This window comes from Pararge aegeria, chromosome 3 (genome assembly GCF_905163445.1).
Source record: "Pararge aegeria chromosome 3, ilParAegt1.1, whole genome shotgun sequence".
In the NCBI taxonomy this organism is placed as follows: Eukaryota; Metazoa; Arthropoda; class Insecta; order Lepidoptera; family Nymphalidae; genus Pararge; species Pararge aegeria.
In genome coordinates, this window is record NC_053182.1 from 8,294,924 (window position 1) to 8,317,937 (window position 23,014).

The window sequence follows — 23,014 nt, forward strand, 5'->3', positions numbered from 1 at the left end:
TAGCGCCTGTTTCGAATACGCTTCACCAGTGCTGAAAACACGCCTAGCGTGTAATCCTGCCGCACTCGTGTACCGTATTTGTTAATGTTAGGCAGCAGTCAACGTGTGAGTTGATAATCCAACTATGTAAAATAGACTAGTTACGTCACTGAAAATGGTGTAACAACCTTATGTATTGCTTACCTTTTCACATATCGCATAGCGACATCGGGTCGATGAATTATTATGATCATGATATAACTTGATTTTGCCATGACATTGCTGTTCCACTTAGGCTTGGCTTCTGACTAGGAACTTTTCATCCATAGCGGCAGAAATAAGCTTTGGTGGTAGGAACTTTCCCCCGCACAAGCTCAGTCAGAAAAGCTGTACTTCTAGTACTATAGAGCTCCCGCTATAAAGAGGGGTACCTATCGCAAATGTTCATTGCCAGCTAACGACAGCTTGGAGGTTTTTAAGTATCGAAACACTGTAACGTCAAAGCATAATGTTTTAGAGTTGCAAATTCTAAAATCCCATTTTTTTATTTTTCCAAGAGCGCTTGCTATTAAAGTATGAATGATCTAGTTATATAAAATACATTTTACTCTTGACGTTATAGTGTCAATAGTTGACTCCACAAATCTTCAATTAGGCTGCCAGTCCATCGGAGCGAAGCGAGGCAGGGGAGCTGAGAAACGGACTAATGCGGAGAAGAATTGCGTACTGTGTATTTCCATTAAATCCCCATCACTAGCCCTATCATAAGTTGGGCCTGACTGCGCTGTGAAAAGTACTGGAAATCTGAAATGCCTGCGGGTATTATCAGAGATACGGAGTGTCTGATGTCTACTTATTTGTAACATTGCTATGATAATATCGGTAGGCGTTTCAGATTACAAAAAATAACTATTGAATGAAATCCCAATTTATCCTGGTTAAGATTGAATGTAGTTGAATAACTACTATACACTATATTGAATAGTCCTTGTTAACAACGGGGACAGTAGGATTGGCGACAGCGGTGAGCGCTGTGGTTATAAATGGGAGGTCCTGGGTTCTATTCCCAGGGCAGCTTTCTCTACTCTGGGCTGGTGGGAGGTTTCAGTCGTGGCTAGCTACCATCCTACCCACAAAGACATGCCGCTAGACCACTTAGCTTTTTGGTACGAAGTCTTGTAAAAACAGATTAGGGTTATGGGTATTAATATAAGTGCCATACCTATGGTATGGTGACCATATGGTGAGATTGCAGTCAAGGGCTAACTTGTAGTGGAATTAAAATTCATCCCTTGGTATATTTTACAAGACAAAGGGAGTAGCAAATCATACGTTTTGCACCAGCACCGAGGGTAGAGAGGAGACTACGACGATACCAGCACTCACTAACGCGTTGCATCGCTTCGAATTGCCTTTTTAGCGCTAATAGGTATGCGCCACAAGATAATAATTAGTTGTTATGTCGTCCACTTGTTAATTGCTTGTCCTATCGCTGAGATGAGACATGAAAATGACCACACTACAATACCAGTAATTTGATCGAATTGCCATGAATGCCTGTGGGAAAATTTTTATCAATATGCGAAACTTTTTTCATAAGGAATGTTTTACACAATATATTGCGATTTTTAGTTCTTTCGGGAACTTCAAAGCAAATACTGAATCTACTATTGCTAAGACTTTGCCGGTACACATAAAGGAAACACTTCTCTTGACCGCTTCGACGCAGAAATGACGCCACTTCAAGTTAGAACGAGAGTGTCGTCCTTCAGATCATGTTATCAATTTTTTAACTATGTAATCATTTATTATAATTCTTTTAAATCTCTAACATTATTAACATTATAGATACCAGGCAAAAATATCATCACAGTCTTAATATAGGTAGATACTTCAACAAAAATTAAATAGGAACACCTATTTTAATAAACTAATATCACACTTCTAGCTATATTAATCCTAATAAACAGAATGTAAAAAAATACCATAAATAAATATCATAAAAATGCAAAAACTAGAATTAGCAACAGGACAGATACTGGGAAGAAAATATATACAGACACACGAGGATGGCACACAGATGTAAGTATAAAAACATTATCATCATTATTATTTAAACCATCCTTTGTAGGAACCTCAACTATTACTAATTCATCACTAAACATTTCTACAGCAAATACACATTCTGTCCTGTTGAGACACATTTTGGAGTTAGATATATTAGAGTATTGGAATGTTGGTTTGAAGATATCAAAAATTGCATGAATATCATTATTAACAAAATCATTATCACTATAAAATATATAATAATAATATCCATCTGACATCACTTCATGAACTACTTTCAGTGTTTTTATGTCTTCTAAATATTTTGTATTGTTACATTGTATGGAATAAGGGAAAAAATCATTCATTAGTATATTATCATTGTAGCATTCATATAAACCAGATTCAAAACTTGATACAGATTTATCTTCTGCTGGCCCTATAGAGTTGTTGAGTGCATTTCCTCCGTGATTTACTCCAGCATCTAAAACAGTATTAGGGTTGTGCAAAGGCGGAGGTACAACATCTCGTTTATGTTTAGTTATCACTTTACTTCCAGGTATATCACCTAACCATAATTTATTATTATTATAGTTGTCTTCGATTATTTCTCTCTTTTTGTCTTTAGGATTTTCTAATGTTACTGAAACATGTCCATGGTTTTCAACTACCAAAGGATCTCTTTTGTATTTACTTTCTAAAATTCCACAAGTATCAAATATCTTATCACCTTTCACAACCAATATTTTTGAACCATCATATCTAGAACAAGCTTTTAACTCTACAGTAGATCCTGCAAAAAGATAGAATCCCCAATACTCTAGAGTGTCATCAGGTAAGGTCATCGATTTTCTTAACCTTATATGTCTTTTTTTACTAGCTAATTTAGGTTTCCCCTTCATTTGGAATGCATTAAAACTGCTGTTCATTTTAATGGAATGTTTTTCACAAAATATTGATGACTGTCCTTTATGAATCTGTATTACATCAGAGTCTGACACTTTATACATTACATCAGCATATCTTATGTTTCTGAGGTATAATGGTGAAATTATTAAAATTGCAGGCAATACAGTTGTTAGCAGGCAGAACATAACAACCCTTTGACTTCCTTGCATTTTGCCTCCATCTGCAATAAAAGATCTGAGTTTATTTATTTTTGCCTTATTTTTATAGGAACTTCTTAAACAAAAACTTTACATAATTCCCTATACAATAATACCTACTTAAAAGATATTTTCTTAGTTATGCATTGGTCACTATATTAATGAGAAATGAACAAGAGATGTATCTGAGAGATGTTGGTATTTGAGGGAGGGAAAAGATTGAAAATCTACTCACATAATACAGAGATTTAAAATTATAGATAGGTACATATTTTAATGTAAGTTTATTATTCCTAGGTTTATTTATGTACTTGTACCTACTACCTACCTAATATACAGATTACTGTGTATATATTAATTCAAGTACCATAACTATTAATATTCTGTATAGGTTCGTCAATTTCAGTATTTTCTTCTATATTATAGGTTTATTACATAGTAAACAAATCACTTATAACGAGTAACTTCAATAGGTAATATAACACTAGGAACGGGTTGAAAACATTAATGCCACTATAATATAATATGTCGAGAATTACTTAGATTTTATGTTTATCAATTTAATATCATGGGCGTACTTCGAATTAAAGTTCATATCAATTGCATTTTGGCTACCAGTCTAGCACAAATTAATGGCAATTCGCATGTTCGTGCCAATGTCATTCTCATAGTTTTCTAACGATTTTACGGCATTGGGTACAAGTCTTCTTGACATTTCAAACCTCGGAGATGATAAAACAATAATATAAATTTTAATTTTAGTGTAGGTACGTTAATTATTTTCAACCAAAGGCAAAGCCAAAGAGGACAGTATTAGATTTACCACTATCCACTATCCGCATTAAAAATTGTAAAAAATGCGAAAATGTGTTTGTTTGATCACATTGCCCGACCCCTGCCCTGAAGGTGACCTGAAGGTGTATGGTATTAGGGGGTAAAGCACCACGCAGCCGGTCAGCTTCTTGTTGGTCTGAACATTTAAGGTTACCCTATTACAGCGGCTACCAAAAAGCTAAGTATAAGTAGATGGGTGAAAAATCGGATAGAAGCAGGCGTTACTTTGCGGAATTTTATGATATATTATGAAAATAAAGCTTAAGCTTAATATACTCCGCGAAAAGCAGGAAAATCTGTATGGTGTAATTTATAATTTCTTCAATCCTTATACACACCAAACAGATCTTCGGCAATGTATAAATGAATAGAAACAATTATTCATTGTAAAGTCAACATGTTCAAAGTTCTCCGCTCCTGTTTAGGAGCGTAACGTGCGTAGTAATTAGTACTTACATTGCCGAGTATGAGATACTACCCTCCAGGTTAAGTAAGCTTCACCAAAGAGATGGAATGTATGGATGGAAGTGCATATGTTTTAAGTAAATCCAGATACATATCTGGATTTACTTAAAACTAATTATTTGAGGTAAAAGTGCTTGGTCTATTATGACTTCTGATCCTAGGAGCTCTTGTCGTTGTCATCGTCTCTATTTGATTGACGCCATTTTGGCAATGCACCTAACTACTGAAGTACTAATAATTTAAATTTATACAAACCTACAAACACAGGCGTATTATTTATAGGAAATGTGGCAAATCTGTTATTTAAAGTAGTGATAGAGATCAGTGACTTTAGATTAACATCAAAGAGGATACAAGGACACCTAATCTCTCTTTTACACAAATACTGAGGAACCTGAGTTGAAACACTGCAGAGAGGTTGCTATGGAGTTGTTATCATGTTAAATCATTGATTTCAAAATATGAAAACCGACAGATTTTACAATAACGTTTTTTATATGATCGGTAATTTTTATCTTGATGAATTAGTGAGAATTTTCAAATTTGTGAAGACTTATTGAAAATGGAAGAAAGAGATCTGAGGAAATTGCTGCAAACCAAAAACGGATGTCGAATTCCACCTATGCTACCTATTCCAGATATTCACCAAGTGGTTAAATTACCATTTATACCCTTGCCACCGTATAACAGAATTAAGGTAAATAATAATTATCACTTCTTAAATATACGCCCCACAATATGAAAACCAACCCTGGTGTTCACCCCTAACAACGGTTTTGGCAGAATACCAAAGAAAGAGCAAATAAAACATTAGGTTTAGATAATTATTGCATTTATTTCTCACACATCAAAAGTTTCTAGGGATCAAGTTCGTTTTAGACTATCACCGCATTGAGAATTTCTAAATTTGACCTATTCCGTTCGTTTATGCTTGTTTTTAGTGACCCCACCACCACCATTGCACCATTTGAATAAAGAATCTTCTATAAATTTTTATTGAAAAAAGGATATCTATAAGGGTTCCTGTAAAAGTTGGCAAAAGCGTTTTTACAAAACTACTAACAATTTCTGCAAAAATCGATGGCACCATTTGTTGAAAGCTGTTTCTAGGCAACATAATGTGGCTGCCACTCTTGGAACTTACAGAGCGTCATACCATAAACTATTTATGAATCATTAGAATAACAGATATCGTTTGGATCAGGGGCAACTTCAATACTCAGATTTATGTGGAGACTGTGGACGATTGTTTCAGACGTGATTACCCTTTGCGAAGCCGGTTGGGTGATTAGTTTGAGTTATGCTCGACAGTACACGTCTAGATTCGTAACCAGCCTTCTTTTGCCGGTGCTCACATCAACATTCTGCCGTAGCCTGCTCAATCGCCACATCTCAATCCAATCGAGACCGCATGGCATATGCACTTAAGTAGAGCTCTGCCGAGTATAGATGGCGTGCATACATCACAACAACATTTTAACGCGTTAAAAAGAACGGGGGCTACAGCTTAAAGTAATTTGAATAAACTCATTCTAAAAGGCTGTTGGAAACTTATTCTTGTCGATGGTGGAAAGAGAGATTATTATTATTTTTAATGTTTAAATTTAAAAATCCTCATTTTTGTCATTTTTTGCAATTTAATTCACGACATGCATCAAAAATTACAAAGAGATATTCATATCTCTTTGTTAAATTAAATGTAGGAATAAAAGTAAAAAGACAATCTGGAAGACTATAATAAACTTAAATCACGCGAATTCCCCCCTGAGAAGTTTAAAGAAATAGGTATACTTCACAATATATTTATAATAACATAATAATATAGTATTTGTAAGACAACATATTAGTCTTTATAAACAAAAAGTGGAAACAAACAGTCGACTTACAAGAAATGGCCATAAATTAGTGACATCTGCATATCGTCTGCGAAGGGTACAGGGGTCATTTGTGGGATTGAGTATAAGCTTTTATAATATGATTCCTAAGGTAATTTTGTACCTACCAATGCTTAAAGAATATGTTAAAACACATTTATTACAGCGAGGTTACTACACAGTGATGAATTTCTTAATGGCAAGGTTGCTTGGAAGCATCCGGCTCTGCTTTCATCTCTCACAAGATAGAAAAATAAATGTTAAAATGTAAATTGTTGATGTTGGAAAAGAACAACTGCTGAGTTTCTTGCCGGCTTCTTCTCGGTAGAATCTACCTTCCGAACCGGTGGTAGAGTCACTACAAACAGACAGACTTGACGCGATTCAAAAGTGCTTATATTAGGCCTACTTGAAATAAATGAATTTTGAATTTTATATTTGGTATGGTATTTGTACTTTTTTTTAACTAGAGACCCGCCACAGATTTGCACGGGTGCAATGTAGATACTAACAGAAGCCTTGTGGGAAAAATAGCGATGGTATCCTGTAGGAGCCGTTTGCTTTTCCGAGATAAAAAGAGGCCTATGAGCTATTCTAGACTATATTGTATATCTCTGCCAAATTTCAGCCAAATCGGTTCAGTCGTTAAAGCGTAACAAACATACAAACATCCATCCATCCATACTTTCATCCATCCATCCATACTTTCATCCATCCATCCATCCTCTCAAACTATCGTATTTTTAATATTAGTAGGATGGTACGCATGCATTCCGTCGTTGTCCCATATTATGTAGACTGTAGGCCTATAGCAGGCACTCATGAAGCGTTCATTCATATATGTTTACATAATTGTAAGGGGATGGTCATAACGGTACGAAGTTATTCGTACACCAACTTAAACCTAAAGCTACGAGGCTTCCAAACGCGCCCTGGTCTAAGAAGAGCTCACAACAAACTTAGCCGGGTAATTTTTTTTTTGTTATCACCATCTCTCAGTTTATTTACTCGTATATTAAGCTATGAAGCTAGAGCAATTCACACCCAAGCTTTTTTATCGTTCAAGTAATCCTTAATATTATAATAGGATTTTTCTGTAAGCTTACGTTTTATATAAACTTTGAACTTATTGAGAGACATCTTAAAGATTTCATTTGGTAATTTGTTATAAAATAATATACAATTGCCCTTGAATGAATTAGCAATTTTGTGTAGCCTAGTAAACTGCACAACGAGTTTATTTTTGCTCCTAATATAAATATTGTTACAGTCCATTTTTAAATTTTGTTATATTTTTATGGACATAAATTAAATTTTAAAATATATACTGACTATGCACCGTCATTATTTTAACTTCTATAAATTTATCCCTTAATGACTCTCTTGGGCCCATTTTATATATCGCACGAACAGCCCTTTTCTGCAGGACGAACAGTTCTAGCAGTTTCTATATTTGTTATGTGATGAATCTTTTTAACCGCGTATGGTGCAGAACTAAGTCTGTTCGCTAAATTATTTATATGTGGTGGTGGCCCATTGAAGTTTAGCATCTAACGTTATACCTAGAAATATTGTCGTATCCACCAGATCCAATTCCTCATTATTAAGTTCTACAATGGTTTTTACTTATTGAACACTAAGTAACGTGAATTTAATACACTTGGTTTTTTTTCCGTTCAGAGCTAAATTATTGATCTCAAACCATTGTACTACTTTAGCGAGACATTTGTTTACATCGTCAAACGCATATGCTTTGCGGTTTGCTGTTATCTGTGAAGAGTTATGTCCTTTATCTCTCTTAAATTAGACATGCTTCATGGTTTAACTAAAAAACAATAAAGAATTATTAAAATCGGTTCAAATTTAACGGAGCTAGGAAGTAAAATTGATAATATTTTCATCCCATTGCCCGGAGGAAAATTATTGTTTATCGGGATAAAAAGTATCCTATCTAAATATCACCCGAAATATCAGCCACCATTATGCCGAATTTTATTTAAATACGTTCAGTAGTTTTCACATGATGTCCGGACAGATAGACAGACAGACAGGCAGGCAGAAAAAAATTAAATAAAAATCTGTTTTGGACTCAGTACCGATTATAAAGCGGTCAAAGTTTTCAAAATATATTAAATATACAGAAATCTTCCAGTTACAGTTTTATTATAAGTGTAGAAATATTAGATGTAATGTTATTTATGAAAATTAAGCTTCATTTTCTATACTCCGCAAAAAGCAGGAGAATCTGTATGGTGTAATTTATAATTTCTTCAATCTTCAATCTCCAAACACACGTTTTTTTACTTAAACATACATATGCTGTCGCAGACTTTTGTAAGAATTATGAAGCTCTACAACTTCTCTATAGAACTTAATCATATATATCTCTCATAGTTAAAGCAGCGTGTATGACTACCACTAAGGTTCTTTTTAGTTTTCACATTAATATTTAGCCTACAACATTCACACTCACTCACTCACAAATTCACAAACTTTACCTTTTTATAATATTATTAGTATAGATAATGTACGTATAAAGAAAAATATGATATGTGTTTACTATAAACAAAAAAAAATAAGAAAAAAGTTTTTGTGTAGGCTGTAAATAAGTAAAAGAAGAAGTAGAATAATCAAGCATTCTAAGCAAAAACATATTTTAAGTACGTTCAAGTACCTAAGCTAATTTTTCTCTTGACTTTCTAGGATAAAAAAGAAAAATTTAGAAAACTTCTAGAGGAGAAGGCCACCGATCGTAAGATTAAAATTGCTAGAGCATCTATGCAACGGAGTGAATTTGATAGATTAGAGATTTCTCAAGAAAGACATATAGCCGTGTTACGAGAATGTGCCGATAAGATACAACCACCGCCTATGCTTAAATCATGGGAAAGGAAAATAGCCAGTCTTATTCCAGCAAAATTAAGAAATGCCAATCCTTCATTAACTGAGGAGCTGTTTGAAGAAAGTAAGACCGAATGGAATCGTTATTTACACGATTTAGCTGTAAAAACTGTTATTCGAGACGTACCGGGAGTATCCAGGAAAAGATATGAAGAACCGTATTTCAAATTTAAAGGAGTGACTTCAAATTACGATAAAATGATTAAGTTCCGTAAAAAACTTAAAACAGGTTCATTATTATTACACCCATTTATTAGACTCGTACTTGAATCCTCAGAAAAAACCTTTCCTAGATTTATTATTGATCTATCAAAATATAGAGCTAAAGGACCCATGGATTTGGAAGATTTCAAAACAAAAATAATGGAAGAAATAAAACGAGCTGATTACTTGGTTTCAAGTACTTGGTTTTCTATACTCGTTAAATGGTTAAAAAACCCTAGGTGCTTAAAAGGTATGCGCCCAAAAAGGATACCTGAATTTGTAAAATGTGCCACAAAAATGATATCAATGCAAATACAAGAACTGATGAGAAGGTCTATTGACAGAATCATAATTACACTTAAAGAGCTGGAATCTATTCCTTTATTAAATATAGCTCTTGATTTTAATGGTGAATTTATTTATGATCCTTCGCTTGATAAAGTATATCATGTCTACCATACAATAGCCGACGCAATTTCTCACATTGCTCAAAGACTTATGCCAATTGAGCAATATCTTAAAATAAATTATACTCACGACGCTCTTCCTGTTAAATATAATGAATGGCTGTATAAAGACGGTCACGAGAGAATGCAACAACAGTTAAATATTGTATTTGCTCCTCTCGTTGATTATTTAGATAAGTTAAGACAAGATTACCACATGCTGTACGGAGCTTCTGCCAAATTCATTTTAACTAAATTTATTGAAGAAGCTAAGGAGTTTGAAGAGTCACGAGATAAAATTAAATATTTTCAAGCCATAGATTCTGATATAACAGCTGTTATAGAAAATGAATATTTTAATTGTGCATTAGTTTCCCAAACAAGAATGATAAATGGTTTGAAAGAAAAAGCTTTAGAATTTATCAACGATATCATAGCAGGAATTGTAAGAACGCATATTGAGGAAAATGAAAACATATGCAAGGAGTTTGAAATAATTGCTGCCAAAGCTTTGAAAGAACCAGATAATGCCGCCGAATTAGTAGAGCAAGGTGTGTATATTTTGTACGCCAAAACGGTTTTAGTAGAAGCATTAAAAGGAAGAATTCTAAGACAAATAAATATTATATCAAATTTATTAGAAATAACGTCTCTTACTCCTGATCATATTGCTTCTAATACCAGGACAGTAAATTGGCTTAAAGTAATTAAGCCGATATTTGATAAAAATGCTGCTGCGTATGAAACCTTTAAAGCGGAGATGGAAGAGAACTTATTGGCAAAGATTGCAAATTTAAATAAAGAAGTTACGGAAATGACTCCATACCTTGAACTTTTGGATAACATGGATGATATCAATCACACACTTGAATATTTGGAGTATTTAAGAAAGTTGGTCCATCGCCTTGACGACTGTGACAAGTTAGTAACATGGATTAATAACGAAGAAACAACTTTTAAATTTCCTGTTTCTACGTACCCTGAGTTAGAAGAGCTAAAGGATTATATTAAACCTTTCCACTGTCTCATTTATTTAGTTCATAAGTGGAAACGAAGCTATTATACCTGGATGGACGGTACATTCGAGTATTTAGACCATGAGAAAATTGAACAGGACCATGACTATTACTACAAAGAATTTTTAAAATTATCAAAAGCTTATAGAAACAAAATTAAGCAACAAATAGCTGAAGGTGTAGAAAAACGTTTTAAAGGATTGGTTGATGATCCAGACACGAATAATCTACCAGCTCCCATGAAGCTATGTGCTCAAGCTGTTGCTGAAATTAAGGAATGGCGACCGAATGTTCAAATGGCTCACATAATGTGTAATCCTGCGTTAGTACAGAGGCATTGGGATGAAATGTCAAATATTGCCGGATTTGATTTAACACCTACTGCGGGGACCACACTACGAAAAATCATTGATTTTGATTTGTGGGCTGATATAGATCAGTATGAAATAATAAGCGTAGCGGCTACTAAGGAATTAGCACTTATAACTAATCTTAATAAAATGATGGCTGAATGGGTTGATATATGTTTTAAAACTAGTCCGTATAAAGATACAGGTATATTTATACTTTCTGGTCTTGATGACATACAGAGTGTACTTGATGATCACATTATTAAGACTATCGGCATGCGTGGTTCAGCATTTGTAAAACCCTTTGAAACCCAAGTCAGGGCATGGTATGAAAAAATTACTCGCGTGAATGCAAGTATTGATGAATGGGGAAAAGTTCAGAGCCAGTGGCTTTACTTACTACCAATATTCTCGTCGAAAGACATCGTGGCTCAAATGCCGGAGGAAGGAGTTATGTTTGTAGAAGTAAACAATATTTACCGACGGTATATGGGATCTGTGGATAAAGATCCTCATGTGTTGGAAATTGCAGGCGGCGCTGGCGTTTTAGAATCATTCAAAATTGCTTCTGGTATGCTAGAAAAAATTAATGATGGAATTAATAATTATTTAGAAAAGAAACGGCTGTTCTTTCCCAGATTTTTCTTTTTATCAAATGACGAAATGTTAGAAATCTTGTCTGAAACGAAGAACCCCCTTAAAGTGCAGCCGCACTTAAAAAAATGTTTTGAAGGTATAAATAGGTTGGTATTTGATCCAGAACATAACATATCTGCAATGATATCAATGGAAGGTGAGCAAATCGAATTCCTAGAAACTATCAGTGTAGCGGCTGCAAGGGGATCTGTTGAAAAGTGGCTTGTTCAAGTTGAGGAACAAATGTTAAAAGCCGTGAAATCTGAAACAGAGTTATCTTATTATGACTACCCAAACCTTAGCCGAGCTGATTGGATATTGTCTTGGGAAGGTATGATAGTCTTAGCAATTTCTCAAATTTATTGGGCTGTGGATGTTCACGAATGCTTAAATACACATAAGTTAAGTGAATTGACGTCATTTCATGTTGGCTTAACAAAACAGCTAAATGAAACAGTAGCGATAATTCGTAGAACAGACTTAACAAAGCTAAGTAGCATAACAGTGAAAGCCCTTATTGTAATAGATGTTCATGCTAAAGATGTCATACAAGAACTAATAGAGAAAAATGTGACAGAAGTAACAGATTTCCAATGGCTGGCTCAGTTGCGATATTATTGGGAAGAGGAAAGAGTTTTTGTTAAAATTATCAATGCTGTTGTCAATTATGCTTACGAATATTTGGGAAATTCAGATCGCTTAGTGATAACTCCTTTAACAGATCGTTGCTACCGTACATTAATTGGTGCTTATTACCTCCATTTGAATGGTGCTCCTGAGGGGCCGGCTGGTACCGGTAAAACGGAAACTACAAAAGATTTAGCTAAAGCTCTAGCTGTCCAATGTGTAGTGTTTAATTGTTCGGATGGCTTAGATTATAAAGCTATGGGTAAATTTTTTAAAGGCTTAGCATCTTGTGGTGCTTGGGTTTGTTTCGATGAATTTAATCGAATCGAAGTGGAAGTTTTGTCAGTTATTGCTCAGCAAATTCTATGTATAGTACAAGCGGTAAGACAACATGTAGAAACATTTGATTTTGAAGGCACGACCTTAACCTTGAACCCAGCATGTTACGTTTGCATAACTATGAACCCGGGTTATGCGGGACGTTCAGAGCTTCCAGATAACCTTAAAGTATTATTTAGAACAGTTGCTATGATGGTACCTGATTATGCTATGATTGGTGAAATATCATTGTATTCATTTGGATTTATAGATGCAAGAAACCTATCTGTAAAAATTGTGACCACCTATCGACTTTGTTCAGAACAATTATCTTCGCAAAACCACTATGATTACGGTATGAGAGCGGTTAAAACGGTGTTATCTGCGGCGGGAAACTTAAAAAGAAGTTTTCCGAATGAAAGTGAAAGTATTTTGTTACTAAGATCAATAACTGATGTCAACTTGCCAAAATTTTTGTCTTTCGATGTGCCATTGTTTGAGGGCATCATATCGGATTTGTTTCCAGGAATAACATTACCAAAGCCGGATTATGATAATTTGTTGAACGCATGTGATGTGACATGTGAAAAGAATAACTTACAACCTGTAGAATGTTTTTTAGTTAAAGTAATTCAAACGTATGAAATGATGATCGTCAGGCATGGCTTTATGTTAGTGGGTGATCCGTTTTCAGGCAAATCTATGACACTAAAAATATTATCTGAAGCTTTAACTCTCATGGAAGAAAAACATCAGCCTGGAGGTATTGAGTGCACATATAAAGTTCTAAATCCAAAAGCAGTTACTATGGGTCAGTTATATGGCGCTTTCGATCCAATATCATATGAATGGACGGATGGTATTGTAGCGACTATGTTTAGAGACTTTGCCTCCGAAGATACACCTGTAAGAAAATGGATTGTGTTTGATGGACCTGTTGACGCAGTATGGATAGAAAATATGAACACCGTTCTAGATGATAATAAAAAACTTTGCTTGACATCTGGAGAGGTAATGGCTATGTCAAATGTGATGTCAATGATTTTTGAAGTCATGGATCTTTCACAAGCTTCACCTGCTACTGTTTCAAGATGTGGCATGATATATATGGAATCCGCAACATTTGGATCTATGCCATTTTACAAATCATGGTTAAATACACTTAATCCTATTTGGTTAGAGGAAAATGAGGAATTTATATATGATATGTGTTCATGGCTAATAGACCCTTTACTATACTACGTTCGAAAATATTGTACACAACTGGTCACGGCTGGTGAAGTAAATTTAGTTATAAGTACTCTACGACTAGTAGAAATGTTAATGGAAAATGCTGTTGAAGGGGAAGAAGATACTAAGTATACTAGGCCATGGTTTTTAGCTTCATTTATGACGGCTTTGGTTTGGGGCATTGGTGGAATATTAAATACCGATTCTCGTGAAAGGTTTGATGACTTGGTAAAAGAGTATTTTAAAGGGGAAAAGGGAGTTCCATCTGAAATAGAAAAACTTGATGTATCTGTACCTGCTGAAGGATTGATAATAGAACATTATTACATGTATAAAAGTAAAGGATGCTGGAAACCTTGGCCAGACGCTGTAAAAGCTGCTCAAGTCAAAGAGCAAATCAACCTTCTACAAACTGTCATACCTACTTTAGAAACTGAAAAATATCTATTTTTATTGCAACTTCATACGAAATTTTCTAAACCCTTATTATTAATTGGACCAACAGGAACTGGCAAAAGCTTTTACGTCCAAAACTTTTTGATGTCTGTTAATTTAGAGAAATATACCCCTGGCTTTATTACTTTCACAACGACCACGTCTGCTAACCAAACCCAAGATTTAGTTCTCTCTAAACTAGTTAAAAGAAGAAAAAATAATTATGGACCAACAAAAGGAAAACAAGCCATTATTTTTATTGATGATATGAATATGCCTGCTAAAGAAGTATATGGTGCACAACCCGCTATTGAATTATTAAGATTATATTTTGACCAAAAACATTGGTACGACTTAAAAACGACAGAAAAGCTTTATATTTACGATACATTTTTCTATGGTGCCATTGGGCCAGTAGGAGGAAGCAGGCAATTAATTTATCCAAGAATGTTAAGACATTACAACATTTATTCAATAAACGAGTTCTCAAAAGAAAGCATGACGAAAATTTTCACATCTTTATTACAACTAGGATGGAGAAGGAATGGATTTGGTCAAGATACACAACCGATAATTGTGAATATAATAGCAGCTACAATGAGCATATATGACCAAGCTACAGAAGGTTTAAGGCCTACACCTGCTAAGTCACATTATATTTTTAATCTTAGGGACTTTTCTAGAGTTATACAGGGTTGTGCTTTATTAAGAAAAGAATCTGCAGATAATAAAAAAACTTTTACAAGGGTATGGGTACATGAAATCATGCGAGTATTCTTTGATAGACTTGTTGATGAAACTGATCGTACTTGGTTTTTTAATCTTTTACGAAAATCCACACAAGAATTCATGAAAGATACATTTGATTCAGCTTTAGATACTTATCAAAACGATAAAGGAGAAGTTACTCAAGAAAATATTAAACAAATGATGTTTGGGTGTTATCTTGATCTTGACAGTGCCGAAGGAGAGAGAAAATACGACGAATTACCATCAAAAGAGGTATTTATGAATATTGCAGTTTCTATGTTGGCAGAATATAATGCAATGCACAAGGCAAAAATGAATATTGTATTATTTGACTATGCGTTGGAACACTTATCTAAAATATGCAGATTACTGTCAATGCCATCAGGTAATGCTTTACTTGTAGGTGTAGGAGGTTCTGGAAGACAATCGCTTACAAGATTAGCCAGTACAATATTAGGCCAACAAGTATATCAAGCTGAAATAACAAAAAGTTATAGCGTAAAAGATTGGCATGATGATATAAAATTGGTCCTCCGCGAATCCGGTGGTTTAAATAAAGATACGACATTTTTATTCACCGAAAATCAAATTAAAGAAGAAGTTTTTATCCAAAACTTAGACAGTTTGTTAAATTCAGGTGAAGTTCCGAATTTATATGGATTAGATGAAATTCAAGAAATACTTGAATTAGTGCGCCTTGCAGCTCAAGGTGGAAATAGAAATTTGGATATTAGTCCATTACAGATTTTATCTTTTTTTGTCGGCCGATGTAAGGCCAAGCTACACTGCGTTTTGTGTTTTAGTCCAATTGGTAGTTCTTTTAGAACCAGATTACGACTGTATCCATCTTTGGTAAACTGTTGTACTATTGATTGGTATGATAGTTGGCCAGAGGATGCTTTAGAAATGGTTGCCCATCATTACATGGGAAAAGTAAATGTTTCAGATAAAGTTAAAGCTGCGGCAGTTGTAGCATGTAAACAATTTCATGTAGATGCACGAGTAATAGCAACAGACTTTTATAATCAATTCGGAAGGAAGACATACATAACATCAGCTTCATATTTAAATTTAATCAAATCATTTACTATGTTAACAAACAAAAAACAAAGAGAATTGAGAGCAGCCAAACTCAGATATACAAATGGTTTAGATAAACTAGGTCAGGCAGCAGAAGCAGTGGCCATAATGCAACGCGATTTAAATGCTTTAAAGCCTCAACTTATAGTGATGGCAGCTAAGTCAGCAAAAATGATGGAAGAAATAGCAGTTGAAACTGCGACTGCCGATAAAGCTGCTGCACAAGTGAGAGAGGATCAAAAAGTAGCTAATGTTCAAGCAGCAGCTGCTCAAGAACTCAAGAAAGATTGTGAGGCTGACTTAGCTTTAGCGTTGCCAATTTTAGAAGACGCCATTGCTGCTTTAAATACTCTTAAGCCTGCTGATATTACAATAGTGAAATCAATGAAAAATCCACCAGCTACTGTAAAGTTGGTCATGGCTGCAGTATGTGTTATGAAAGGACTTCCACCCGATAAGATACCAGACCCAGATAACCCTGGAAAAAAAATTCTGGACTATTGGGGCCCTAGCAAAAGGGTTCTAGGTGACATGGGTTTTCTAGAGTCACTAAAAAATTTTGATAAGGATAATATACCGGTTGCTACAATGCAGAAAATAAGAAAGGAATATCTGTCACACAAAGATTTTAAGCCACACATAATTGCCAAAGCATCCACGGCAGCTGAAGGTTTATGCAAATGGATTATAGCAATGGACATGTATGATGCTGTTGCTAAAGTAGTAGCCCCCAAAAAAGCTAAACTAGAAGCTGCTGAAAAAGAATTCGCTGAAACCATGGCGATTTTAGAAGAAAAGAAAGCCACAGTTGCTAGATTGGAAGCAAAATTGGTAGAATTAAATGAAGCCTTAGAAGAAGCTAATGCTAAAAAAAAGGCATTAGAAGATGAGGTACAGTTATGTATAGATAAATTATATCGTGCTGAAAAGCTTATTGGAGGGCTAGGAGGTGAAAAAGTTAGATGGACTATGGCAGCTGAAAATTTACAACTCTTATATGACAACTTAGCAGGAGATATTCTTGTGTCTTGTGGTATAATTGCGTATTTAGCTCCATATACCGCGCCGGTAAGAATATCAGTGATAGCACAGTGGCGAGAATTGACTATTACTCTTGAAATGCCACATTCTGAACAATTTGTATTTAAAGATATTTTAGGAACAGATATTAAGATACAAAATTGGTGCATAGCTGGTTTACCTTGGGATTCTTTTTCCATCGATAATGGCGTCATACAAGATAATTCTTTACGTTGGTCTCTACTTGTAGATCCTCAAGGTCAAGCTAATAAATGGATTAAAACCATGGAAAAATCAAATGATCTACAAGTTATGAAATTTACTGACGGTAACTACATGAAAGTAATAGAAACATGTTTAGAGTATGGCAAACCAGCCTTAATAGATTGTATTTTAGAAGATGTTGAGCCTCCATTAGATCCAATCTTACTAAAGCAAACTTATACACAGGGTGGAAAGGAATTTATTGCTTTAGGAGAAAACGTCATTGAATATCATCAAAATTTTAGGTTATATATGACTACAAAATTAAGAAACCCACACTATTTACCTGAAGTATTCAATAAAGTTACATTAATTAATTTTGCGTTAACGAAAGATGGCTTAGAAGATCAATTATTAGGAATAGTCGTTGCTAAAGAAAGACCAGATCTGCAAGAAAAGCGTGAAAAATTGATTGTTCAAGGCGCAGCAAATCGCGCAGCATTAAAACAGACAGAAGACGACATATTACGGACATTACAAGAATCAAAAGGTGATATACTAGAGGATGAAACGGCAATCGAAGTATTGGATTCATCAAAGTTACTAGCGATGGATATCATAAAAAAACAAGAAGCTTCAGTTGAAACTGAAATTGTTATTGAAAAGTTTAGACTGGGATACAGACCTATAGCTTCTCATTCAGCTGTACTATACTATTGTGTTACTGAGTTGCCGAATGTAGATCCAATGTATCAGTACTCTTTGACCTGGTTTATCAATCTATACATAATTTCAATTGAAAATGCGAACAAGTCTAAAGATTTAGAAAAAAGGTTGAAATTTTTGAAAGAAACTTTTACATATAATTTATACAGCAATGTCTGTAGATCATTATTTGACAAAGATAAGCTCATGTTTTCTTTTATTATGTGTTCCAAAATGATGTTGTCTACTGGTGAAATGAGTCATGAAGAATATTTATTTCTTATAACTGGTGGAATAGCAGTTGACAATATATTTAAAAAACCCGTCGATTGGATACCAGACAAGGGTTGGGATGAAATATGTCGGCTTAATGACTTACTGGCCTTCAAAGGCATTAAAGATAGTTTTATCAATGAAACGGATAAGTGGAAGGAAGTTTACGATGACATAGAACCTCATCGGAGAAATATACCAGATGGTTGGGATGACAAAGTAACACAATTTCAAAAACTACTAATTGTAAGAGTTCTAAGACCAGATAAGTTAACATTTGCAATAACTGATTTCGTGGAAAAACAAATGGGACTAAAATATATAACACCACCTCCTTTTGATATTGGAAAATCTTTTGGAGATTCAAATTGTTTAGCACCTTTAATTTTTATTCTCTCTCCCGGTTCTGATCCAATGGGAGCTCTTATAAAGTACTGTGAAAAAATGGGTTACTCTAATAGGTTTAATTCCATTTCGTTAGGCCAAGGTCAAGGTCCAATTGCAAAAGCAATGATAGAAAGAGCACAGTTAGAAGGAGGGTGGGTTTGTTTACAAAATTGTCACTTAGCAGTATCCTGGTTACCTACTTTAGAAAAATTAGTTGAAGGTTTTGATTTGACAAACACCGATTTAAGTTTTAGAATGTGGCTCACAAGCTACCCATCTGAAAAATTCCCACAGTCAATACTACAAGTCGGTGTTAAAATGACAAACGAACCGCCTACTGGCCTTCAACATAATTTATTGAGATCCTATCTTTCCGAACCACTAAAAGAGCCTGAGTTTTATGAAGGATGCCCTGGCAAAGATAAAGCTTTTAGTAAGCTTCTTTATGGCATAAGCTTTTTTCACGCCGTCGTTCAGGAAAGGAAAAAGTTTGGACCATTGGGATGGAATATTCAGTACGGTTTTAACGATTCTGATTTCCATATATCAGTCATGCAATTGCAAATGTTTTTAAATCAATACGAAGAAATACAATACGTAGCGATAAAATATTTGACAGGAGAATGCAATTATGGTGGTCGCGTAACTGATGACTGGGATAGAAGGTTAATTGTCACAATTTTAGATAATTACGTTAACGCTGGAGTTGTTAATGATCCAAATTATCTATTTTGTGATTTGGGAAATCAGTATGGACTTCCGCGTAGGTGTGAATATCAAGATTATCTTAAACACATTGAATCTGTCCCTGTAAATCCTCCACCTGAAGTATTTGGATTACATATGAACGCGGGAATCACACGTGATTACTCGATTTCAATGGCATTAACTACTTCATTCGTTTTAGTGGAAGGCACTAGTGGTGGAGGTGAAGGAGGAAACACAGAGGTTATAATTATGCAAATGTCTTCAGAAATACTATCTAAACTCCCTTCATCATTCGACATAGAAATTTCCCAGAAAAAATATCCTGTAGATTATAATGAATCAATGAACACTGTGTTGATTCAAGAAATGCAAAGGTTTAACACACTCTTACATGAAATAAGAACCTCTTTGATAGACGTCCAAAAAGCAGTTAAAGGAGTTATTGTTATGTCTCCCGCACTAGATTTACAGTCTCATGCTATGATGCTTGGAAAAATACCCGCTAACTGGTCAAAAGTTTCCTATCCGAGCCTCAAACCATTGCCAAGCTATGTAGCAGACTTTATTGAGCGTTTAGCTATGCTAGAAAGTTGGTATTTAAATGGTAAACATCCAACGTTTTGGCTCTCTGGTTTTTTTTTTACTCAGGCTTTTCTAACTGGTTCTATTCAAAACTATGCTCGGGCTAAAAAAATTCCGATTGATTTGTTAATTTTTGATTTTGAAGTTCTTCGTGTAGATTATAATCCAACGCCGCCAGAATATGGAGTTTATGTGCATGGGCTTTTTATGGACGGTGCGCGGTGGGATCGAAAGTCTTATACAATAGGGGAGCAATTTCCAAAAGTTTTGAATGACAATATGCCCGCCTTATGGCTATATCCTAAATTAAAAAAGGAATTTATAGAAGGTGACAGGTACAAGTGCCCACTATATAAAACTTTAGAAAGAAAAGGTGTCTTAGCAACAACTGGGCACTCCTCTAATTTTGTACTGGCATTCTTCTTACCATCAGACAAACCTTCCGCTCATTGGATAAAACGAAGCGTTGCACTTTTACTTCAGTTGGATAATTAATGTATGTTTGAATAATCAAAGATTTAGTAAAGAAACTAGATAAGGTTTATTCCACAACAACAAACAATAAACAACGAACAAGGAAACACAAAAATGAAGCATCTGTTATTTTTTAGAGCAAATTATTAGGAAAATTGTTATTTATTAGGAATTTGTGTTTTATTAGGTGTTTAAAGATTGAAGGTTAAACCAAGTAATTATCAGATGAATTTCAATGATCGTATTAATTGAATGTATCGAAATACAATTTATTTCTAAGACAGCAGTACATATTGTCCCCCTTGCTATTTAACTTGTATTCGGAAGCAGAAATATCTGTAGCTCCTATTTTAGGAGGAGAGCCCATGAATGGGCTCGCGTATATTTGTAGTAGGTAAGAAAGACTCCACGATTTTTTTTTATAACGATTCGTGGTTAGGTATGTCGCGGTTGAAAATATGAAAAAGTAAGTAAGTAACCAGGGTTCGAAACTTTGTTCATGTACCTACTCGTTTTCAGCTTTAATGTAGCCCAGTTTTAGATTTATATAAAAAAAAACCAGTATACGGGTTTATGTTTTGAACTTTATTTAAACAGTAGTTGTAGTATATTTTTAGGGTAGTGTAAATATACACTACTCTGGAGACAAAAAATAATTGGCAATAGGACTCCAATGCGTAGTACTTATTTATAAAGGCCATCTTATTAAGTAGGTATACATGTATCTATGTGTGACAATGAGATGTTAGTTATTATTTTTTTATTACGACATACGAGGCACTTATTGAAAAAAAATTGTGTACTTATCTTGTTCCTTATATTAAACTCCTTTAGTGTGTGATTTTTCGTTTTATTTATCATAAACCATCTAAACTACATGTTAACAGTTTACAACGAGCCCATGTGATTTAGTGGTAAGAAAATGTGTTCGGGCTCAATCCCGAAAAACTTATTTCCCAAAGATTGTTACCCTTCCAAAGGATTGTTATAAGTTATTATGGATTAAATCAAATTTTTGCGTACTTAATTAAAGTGAGGCAAAATGATGCGTAGACAGTACAAAATATGCTTTCTTATACTACTTAGATACTTTTACACAGATATCTACGCATGAATAAGGAGGCCCTTTGGTTTGTTTTCTAGTAACAAAATAGTCATCATAAACCCATTACTGGAATGAAAAGGATGCAGTCCGTAGTATGATTTTTTATTTTATTTAATACACTTTATTGTACACCAAAACATAATAAAAAGTTTAACTATAATAACATAACAAATAGGTATTAGGCACGTACAATAGGCGGCCTTATCGCTTACAAGCGATCTCTACCAGGCAACTTTAACTTCGTAAAAGCCGAAATAGAATGGTCAATGAAAGTATAATTATTTAAAAATTAGTTAATTGCTTACCGTTATCTTTGTTTTGAATAGATGTATATTGGTAATCCACATTGTAATAGGCACTAGTTGATTTAATAAACGTTTGGCTCATCTTCTGTTTCTACAATTTTTACAATTTTAAGTTAAAACATTGAGATATTGCTCTCTACCAATGTGAAACGGATTATAGTAATACAGTAAATTATACACCTAATCATAAGACTATTACGCGATGTCCACTTATACCAATAACAATACGCTTGATAAGCTTATCATTTAAGATTACGTACCTATATTAGGGTCACCTATAAAATATATACGTCGGAAGTAGAACGGTGTCTGCTAAACTATATGTATGTACCTGTGCTGTGTTGATTGGCAATCTTGCACAATATCACAATAATCCACAAGACTATATTATTGTAGTATTGATATTCAAAGAGAATATATAATTATATATTTATAATATATTGATACGTAATCTATGCAAAAAATAAAGTACCGTTTATACTTTTTTCCAACCCAACATAATCTTCGACAATAATCTGCTAATTCTTAGCTATTCTGACACATGATTTGTTGATAAAATAATGGTTAATATTGTCAAAGGTTATAATATATTGTATACCTAGGGTCTGTGTTCGCTAACTGGTCCTTGTTGTTCACTGTATAGTATGTCATGGTCTGTGGTTCTACGTTTTCTGTCAGTAACAATAAATATTTATTCTTCTTCTTCTTCTTCTTTGAGTTAATGATTCATTGTTCTTCACTGGGAAAAAGGCGGGAACTTTCGAAGTGTAAAGGCCCGTTCTTTAAATCTCACTAATTTTTTGTTAAAAATATCTATTTAGAATAATTTTATATACCTAATTTTGATTTAATTTTGTTAGTGTGGGGAGAGGTAGTCGGAAAAAACGTGAGTGTCGTTGTAAATAAAAAAATAATTGGTTAATTGTTTCGGACAGTATGAGATATAAATACTAA

At 34.3% G+C, this 23,014-nt stretch overlaps 2 protein-coding genes across 9 annotated transcripts; one reads left to right on the forward strand and one right to left on the reverse strand.

Moving 5' to 3' along the window:
* Positions 1–677: 677 nt before the first annotated feature.
* On the reverse strand, positions 678–22,380 carry LOC120637263. Of its 8 annotated transcripts, XM_039909008.1 has the most exons (3): positions 22,321–22,380; positions 22,061–22,151; positions 678–3,154 (listed from the first exon to the last, which is right to left on the reverse strand). In XM_039909008.1, the coding sequence occupies exons 2-3, from the start codon at positions 22,140–22,142 to the stop codon at positions 1,977–1,979; spliced, it is 1,260 nt and encodes a 419-aa protein (XP_039764942.1). In that variant the 5' UTR covers positions 22,143–22,151; positions 22,321–22,380; the 3' UTR covers positions 678–1,976. The 8 variants fall into 8 exon arrangements, with proteins under 8 accessions (XP_039764942.1, XP_039764941.1, XP_039764945.1 ...); XM_039909007.1 differs by lacking the exon at positions 22,321–22,380 and having other exon boundaries at positions 22,061–22,252; XM_039909011.1 differs by lacking the exons at positions 22,061–22,151; positions 22,321–22,380 and adding an exon at positions 3,710–3,816.
* On the forward strand, positions 4,993–20,671 carry LOC120637262 (dynein heavy chain 12, axonemal). The gene is made up of 2 exons (XM_039909004.1): positions 4,993–5,127; positions 9,008–20,671. The coding sequence occupies exons 1-2, from the start codon at positions 4,993–4,995 to the stop codon at positions 20,669–20,671; spliced, it is 11,799 nt and encodes a 3,932-aa protein (XP_039764938.1).
* Positions 22,381–23,014: the final 634 nt, after the last annotated feature.